Source organism: Pteropus vampyrus, unplaced genomic scaffold, assembly GCF_000151845.1.
Source record: "Pteropus vampyrus isolate Shadow unplaced genomic scaffold, Pvam_2.0 Scaffold626, whole genome shotgun sequence".
Lineage (NCBI taxonomy): Eukaryota > Metazoa > Chordata > Mammalia > Chiroptera > Pteropodidae > Pteropus > Pteropus vampyrus.
In genome coordinates, this window is record NW_011889407.1 from 169,134 (window position 1) to 177,057 (window position 7,924).

General features: G+C 58.9%; 1 protein-coding gene across 1 annotated transcript in view; it reads right to left on the reverse strand.

Moving 5' to 3' along the window:
• LOC105308794 (ras-related protein Rab-4A-like) overlaps nt 1-6,480 on the reverse strand; it is a 22,587-nt gene extending 16,107 nt beyond the window's left edge. Inside the window, exons 1-3 of the mRNA XM_023525784.1 lie at nt 6,225-6,480; nt 617-697; nt 7-70 (exon numbers count right to left, since the gene is read on the reverse strand). Of these exons, the coding sequence (XP_023381552.1) occupies nt 7-70; nt 617-697; nt 6,225-6,255 (176 nt within the window). The 5' untranslated portion in view covers nt 6,256-6,480. The remainder of the gene's footprint in view (nt 1-6; nt 71-616; nt 698-6,224) is intronic.
• Nucleotides 6,481-7,924: the final 1,444 nt, after the last annotated feature.

Below are 7,924 nucleotides of genomic sequence, written 5' to 3' on the forward strand. Positions count from 1 at the left end.
CCCAGCGAGAGCCTGCGGCTCGGTCCAAGTGCTACTTCCACAGCCTTCACACCCACAGCCTTGCACGAGTCTGGAATGAAACAGTCGACCGCCCTCAGCGAACCAGACCAAGTCAGGGGCAGAGGATGGTTCTGTGGTTAAAAGGCCCGGGCTGGAGTCGAACCAGCTCCTAGGTGACCCTCCCAAGACACACGCCACCTTCTCTGACCCTCTGTTCCTCTACCTGTAAAACAGGACTGATGACAGTCACTGCTGTGACTACGAAAAAAGGACCAAATGCTGTTAGTTTCTCCAAAACGCACTCCAAGGGCTTTGGGGCCACTCTCTGTCAGCGAGAGAATTCCTCTGGGGTCCCCCCTCGTCCCCCTCATCGTACTGCATTTTAGTGTCTGGAAATGTGCAGTATCCTTAACCGCTATAAAACGGAAATGCTAACTTAATAAAAACTCAGTCATGTTACTCAATGTTTAATAGAAAGTTTCTAATGTTATCTTTAAGTATTTTTAAACTGTGACTTTTTTCCTGAAAAACATTTGGAAGTTTTACTGTGAACAAGCTGAGTGAGAAAGTACTCTTAGAACAAGGCACGCATGAGACACTGACTGATGTCACTTACATTTTTTTTCAATAAACTGATGAAGTAGACAAGACTTGCCAGTTCCTGCATTTCCAATGACCAGGAATTTAAACAAAAAATCTGCAAAACAAAAAGAGACGATGAAAAAATCACTTGAAAACAGGTGCTCTAAATTTATTCTTAGACCGAGAGGATAAAACTTAACGAAATCTTAGTCGTTAATATAACAGGAAAAAGAAGTAACGCTATTTTGCGGAAAAGCCACGGTAAACACGCTGACGCGAGTCGGGGCCAAAGACGAGACGAGCTGTGAAGTGCGGCGGCAACTGGCCCTCTGCACGGAGACCGAGGCACGACCTCGGTCGTGCTCAGCGAGGCATGACCCCGAGGTCACCAGGCAACAGCAGTGGGAACAGTCAGCAGAGCACAGAACGTGAGGGGACACGTACTTCAGAGGGCGAGGTCTGCGGCGCGGGTCCGGGAGGCGTGGCGCAGCCGCACCCCGGGGAAGTGCTGGCCTGGGGCACAAGGAGGCCGGGGCCACGGCCAGGGAGGGGGACACGCGAGCTCTCTGGCCCGCAGCTGGTCTGCCCGGGGCCTGGCGCTCTGCCTGAGCCTGGACTGAAGGTCGGTGCAGAGAGCTGTGACATCTGCAGCACGGACTCTGCAGTGACGGCTCAGGGCTCGAGACGGGACCTGCAACGTGCTGACGCGTCCACTCGATCGAGCCCCCCACGGCCTGCGGGGTGGACGCAGCTCCGCCACCCGCGCGCAGGCGGCCTGTCCTGGCTGCTTCCTAGCGGATGTGACGATGTATCCAAGAAGGAATGACTCTCAGGCGGACACTGCCCAGAAGGGGGAGCGGGCGGCAGCGCGTGGGCAGCGCGTGGGCACCTCACAGCAGGAAACCAGCCCTGGACACCGAGGGCAGGACGTCGAATCCGAGTCGGACGACCGAGAGGCCAGAACTCCGCAGAGAGTGGAGGACGCGGGGCCTGTCACCGCGGCTCAGAGGACCCGCCGACGGGGCGATATGGGAGAAGGCGCCCAGCTTGTTTCTCGGAGTACGGGCTCCGGGGCAGCCCTGACCCCCGATGCCGGCTGTGGGACACACCTGTGGCCGCGGACGCCACTTCAGTGTACGAGGCTCGAGTGGGGTCCCCACTCTTCCCCCGACTTTGCCCTGAGCGGAGAGACTGACTCGTGCTGAGCGCTCAGCGGAGCGGGTCACCGCATGGGAGGGACCAGTGGACGGAGAGCCCGGCAGCCCGGGACGCGGGGCCCCCCCCGAGCTCGCACCCGGCTCCACGGCCGGTCCCCGCCCTTCCGTCGCCCGTGAGTGGGTCCGGGGCTCGCCGCATAGGCGCTGTGAGGACTGGTGACACGGGACGCTGAGGGTGCCAGGTGGGTTGTCCCGGCGTCACCCCGACCTAGCCCACGATGGTGGCCGCCTCCACGCGCCGGCGGTTTCAAGGAAGGGCTTTGCGGTACAAGGGCGACGGCGGGCTCTGGGCCAGCTGCCGCCGCGGGACCCGGAAGCTCCTCCGGGCACACGGTGGCCAGGAACAGCCCCGTGCTCCGGAAAACACACCGGGAAAGGGGACCCGGCCGCTGAAACACGGACACGTCACACCCGACGCGCGACACCAGGACGCCTGGTCCCGACATTTGACGGCGCGCACCGTGTGCAACAGAATGCCCTTTAACGCGATTCCACCGGTGACGTGTCACCCATCACAGCGGGACGAGCCAAGTCCCCAGCGATGTTCAGATGGCGGGGTGAGCCCAAACACGGGCTTCGGCCTCGTAAAGGGATGTGACGGGCACGGAATCCTGGTTTGTGTACATATCTATGGCAACGTGACTCAAGGTGCTAATATTTGAAAAGTGGGGGAACAGCAACAGCCACCGAGGAGCCAACTTCCATTTTCTCCCCAAAGCGTCATCACAGCCAGTGACCCTCAGAGGAGTGTCCGTCTTCAAAACACCAAGTACTTTGAGCAGCTTCAAAAGCAGAGTGAGAACTAAGATCAAAAGCAAGGACAGCGTTTGCACGATAACCTGAGAAACGTCCTCCTTTCTCTCGCGAGGGACAGGGATTCGGTCCACGTGTGCTGGGGGCTGAGGCCCGGCTCCCCCGGCGACTGGCCGCCCCATCGGAGGACGGATGGGGTGGCCGGGCCATCGCCTACTTCGGCTGAACCTCAGCTGCCGGCTCGTGGAGACTGTGGCAGGCGTGTTTGCCTGACGGCCAGAGACACGTCCCCCGAAGCGTGTGGACAGGTGCGGGCCACAGTCACCCTAGCGCCCTGCTCCCTGCCACGACTGGAGGCGACACCAGGCTCAACCTCGCCAGTGCACGGCCATCGGTCCAGGGCTGGCATGCGGCCCAGTCAGACGGCGGGGCTGGACTTAATCCCGCGGATGCGTCTTTCTGTGATCGGAAGCCGGGTCCCCCAGGTGGCCTCTGTGACTGAGGGAGGGGGGACCGCAGTGCAGGAGGGCGTCGGGAGCGATTCCGGCCCTCGCTGACCCAGCCGGCCTGGGAACGGACCAGCCCTGAAACCTGTCTGTTATTTGGAAGGGCATGTGTCCCATCGCCGACGAGGCAGGGGTGGGTTTTCCGCCAGCTGCGGCTGGGAGCGTCCCACCCGATGAAATGACCCAAAGGCTAATAATCCGGCAGCTATTAGACGGGAATTTTCTGTTAAGCACAACTTTTTCTGCCACCGCTACAGGACTGTGTCTCCAGGGCCGCCTCCCTCCGCGCTGGGCAGCGTCCACCTGGTCAACACACCTCTCCTCCGGCACAGAGTCCACTGGGCTGGGGCCTCGCGGCCCAGGGGCCCCGCGATCCGAATCTCGGGGAGCCACGCTCTTGGGGAGCCCGCAGGGCCGCTCTCCCCGGACACCCGCTCCGCGGGAGATGTCGGGGCCACGCTCGGATCAGCGCAACGCGACGCTGCCGGAGGGAGCCATCCCCGCGCCCCCCGCTCGCGGGCTGAGACCCAGCGGCTGTGATCAGGGACGAGTTGGCGCCACGCAAAGTCCCTAAGCGGCCCCCTGCTCCCCAGAGCGCCATCCGGCCTGCTTGGCCACCGGAGAGCTGACTGAAGGGCTGGGGACCTGTCGAGGCCCCACGGGCGCCTGCGTCAGGCGAGGGTGTTACCACGGGGACACCGGACGGGAGAAACAGCGCCACGCTGAGGACGCTCCCTGCAATGGCATTTAAAGTGTAACCGAGGACAAAGACGCTTTGTATTTAAGTCCTCATTTTTTTCTGCATGATTCAAAATTTATTTGGAAAGTGATAAACCTCCCTCTAATATATACCCTCCATCCATAATTTATTAGCACTTTATGAGCACTGCCCACCCTCTCCATACGTGAACACTGCTCGCTGCTGCTGCAGACTTTTCCAACGCCAGAAACAGCACAGAGGAGAAAAGAGAGAACCGAGACGAGGCCCCTAACTTTGTTCTAGCATCTTCTGTGCCGCTTATACTGTCTGGCTCCTTCATGAACACCATTGCCGGGAACTACCTATTCGATCTGTGAGATCTGGCCCATAAATCTTGGTATCAGAAATTACTGAAGGCCACTGTGTGATCACCAAGTCTCAGATGGCCCGAGCTCTGTGAAAGCCTCAACCCCCCACCGAGCAGCTTTCAGAATGTCTCGAATCTAATGATATTCGGGAAACGCTGTTTCGGTTTAGGGCTATTTGGACGGAGGGTTTCAATCTGAAACTTACGTATTCACGATCTCGATTCTAAATTACAGTATTACAAGAAGTACAGTTTCACGTGGCTAGCGGCTTCAGAGCAGCAAAATGTGGGCACCGCTCCGTCCAGGAAAGCTAAGTGCCGCTTCAGCACCCACAGGGCCCCCGGGCTCTTTCATCATATCCGGGTGGAGCCACAGAGAAACTGGGCCCCAAGTGAAAGCAGCTTAAGGTTAGGCGAACACTCCCTTACCAGCTCCCCGAGGGGCAACGTCTGGGAGGAGGGCTGTGCAAACTGGTGAATGATAACGGCAAGTGACAGCTGAGTACTTGGCTTGGGGTGATTTTAATTTTAGGTTGACCCTTGTAACTGCCACACTAGCTCTTTCTAAAACTAATTTTCTATTAGTTTTTTTTCTGTTAGAGGAAAAGATTAAATTCACTTGGTAAAAAGTAAGAACATATTTGGGAGGTACTGTGAAATAAAATACTAATGGTCAAAGCCTTCTGATCAGAATTTAATCAGTTACCGTGATGTTCAAAGGTTCAGTGAACTGTCTGAGGGGAGCAGAGATGCCGAAGGGGGCTGCATTTTATCAAGGTTGTTTCATATGAGACAAACGGAGCGTGAACGCTCCATCTCCTCAGCTCGTCCGGTCATTTCTATTAACTCGTAGCCCCACTGGGTGCTCCTGTTGGGACTCTTTGCTCCTCCCCTGTGCTCCTTTTTCAGGTTACAGAAAAAAAGTGTAGGGTAAGGAGTGCTTGAAAATAAAGAAAAGCTAAAGCATAACCAAAAGTTGCTAAAGAACTGTATTTTCTTTACGAAGTCTGACTGGCTCTCTTGGGAGAGAACCAGACTGTATGTGTGTGATGTCCTGTCCGCGGCATCTGCAGCTCTGACAACAACGGTTCTTAGGAAGCCAGGGACTTCCTGGAGGAGCTCCAAAGCCTTCTAGGAACAGATGTCCTGCCCCCAGGGTCACAGGAGTGGCTGAACATGGAGCAAATGCAGTGAGAACCCACCCCTCTTGGGAGAAAGGGCAGAGCTGTCCACCAGGCCCTCTGTGCCTCACCGTCACCCTGTCCCAGGGGCTGGAACTGCATCTCCCTGGCAGCCTGGGTGGGCCAGGTTTTTTTCTAACACTTTCCCGGATCAGAGGCTTCAGCTGGTGCCAGGGGTTGTAACTCGTCATCCATTACTGGCATAACTAACTGGATGAAGGAAACTGGATTAATCCCCACTAGACTGTCCGCTCCAGGAGACTCGCGCTGAGCCTGCAGTTGTACCCAGACCGGGCTCATCTGTCCTGGCACACACGTGTGCACGCCGACTTGCTGGAGGGAAAGGCGCAGTGTGCCGCACAGAGACAAGGCTGGTCTGCCTCGAGGAGCACACTGGACTCTGAGCCTCTCCCTGGGCCGTCAAACTCCGTCAGGCCCCACCGAGGGCACTTTGTGTTTTCCATGCGGACTAAAACCCAAACAAACGGTACGTGAATCCGCGAGGCTTCCATTTATTCAAAGAAACATCTCCTGGCACCTGCAAGGTGGGTGCGGATTGGGGAAACGGAGTTAAACGCGGGCTCTGCCCCAAGGTGCCTGCGGTCTGCACACGACACGCCCGGTCTCGCCGCGGCCGGGCGCGCCCGCCGACGCCCCCTCCTCGCGGCCCCGGCGCGGCGGGAAAGCCAGGCCAGCAAAGCTCGAGCTGGGACCCTGGGGCACACGCCAACACAGGCGTCGCCCAGCCCGTCGCGTCCCTCGCGGGGACAAAGCCGCAGACGGAACCGGCTGGAACCGCCTCCCGAACCCCGAGATCAGACTCCCCGGAGAGGACACGCAGGGGTGGGCGTGGGGACAGGGCACCGGGAACCCGAGGAGCAGGTCGCCTGGGCGGGGACCCCCGGCCGCGCCCCGTACCGTAGGTTTCAGACATGGCGGTCTGCGACATCTCGGGGCGGTGCCGCCTCTCGCGGGTCCCCGCGCAGCTCCGGCCCGGCCGGCGGGACGGACGGCGGGGTCGTCCCGGGGTCGTCCCGGGGTCGTCCGCTGCGTCGGGTGGGGAACGGCGAGGGGCGGGATCCGGAGCACGGAGGGGCCCGCAGTCCCCACGGCAACCGCCGGCCACCCCGCGGCTGCGGCCCCGCCGGACTGGCGGCTCTGCGCATGCGCGCCGCGCCCGGCCCCGCCCCTGGACTCGCGTGCGCACACGGCCGGGAAGGGCGGGAGCGGGGCCGGTACCGTAAGGGGGCGGGGCCTGGAAGGGGCGGGCCCGGGAAGGGGCGGGGCTCTGGGACCCCGAGGCCAAGCGCATGCGCCGCGGGAGGAACGTAGCCCTTTGGCAGAACTGACCTGCCTCAGGACCGTGTCGTCGTCCCCTGCGGGCGCAGCCCGAGGCAGTGAGTGGTCTGTGTGCCACCTGGAGACCCGAGCCCCAGCCGTGCAGCGACAGGCCCCTGCGGGAGGGGCGGGGCGAGGCGCGCTGACTTGCGGGTTGACTGACCTTCGGCCCTGAACCTGCCCGGCCGTCCGTCCGGCTGAGCCCCAGCCTGGGGGAGCCGACGGAAGCTAACGACGTCCGGTTCAGACTGAGGACACTGGCCCTCAGATGGGGGCGCGGTTCTGAGGTTAGGGGTCATCGGTAGGCTAAGTGCCTTGATTTAAGGAGCAAAACTGAGTTCAGAACCCTCCTGCGCTGGAAACGCAGAGATGAACATTTGTTGGGAAGAGAATTTTGCCTGGGAGTTTGCTGCGTCTGAGCTCGATCTGGGCCGCGTCCTATCTCATCCGACCCAACCTTGTTCAGCAGTCGCGGTGGACACTCAAGTCGCGCCTTGGCCAAGCTCCCAGCTGACGTGCGCCATGCTGGAAGCGCCCGTTTACTCCCATCCTCCACATACGTTAGCAACCGCCCTGAGGCCGTTTCTCTTCCGCAATGGCTGTTTGGCTCTGCGTTTTATTCTTTCTGATCCTGATAGCAAATAAATACCTTTCTTCTAAATCACAGAGAAGGCCCCGTGCTGAAATATCGTGAGAGCGGTAATGGCCTAGAATTATTTTGTATATACTTCTTGTCCATGGCTCAGATACTTCACTGCTTTCTTACCTGGCTGCCTGTGCTTTAGATCTGGCTTACGCTCCTAAGTATGGCAAACTGTTTCTGTTTCAGAAACTTGGTGAGGCAGGAGCTCCTGCCCCCTCTGGTCCTGCTGTCCTGGGGTGCCTCCGAGTACCTGTGGCAGGGACTGTGCGGGCCCGGTCTCTACCTAAGAATCTTCCAACCCAGGGCGGCTCGAAGCTCCAAACGGGCGGGACAGTAAGATTTAAAGCTGCTCGGAAACCTGCGATTAGAAAATCAGGAAACCCATCAATCTCTGGGCTACCGAGCTTTAAGATCCTGGTTAAAGAAGTAAAAAAAAATTCATAAAGGAATTTGGTAAAAATCGCAGGTATTGTATTTTCTAGTCGGTGGCGCCCCCTGGCGGGCACTCTGATGTACTCTCCAGGATGCTTCTTTCCGGCCTGTGCTTTGTGGCAAAGCAAGCCCACCCAAGTTTACGCCCAGTCCGTCCGGTGATCTCTGTGGACTGTCTACTTTGGAAGAATGTAATTTGTGAAAG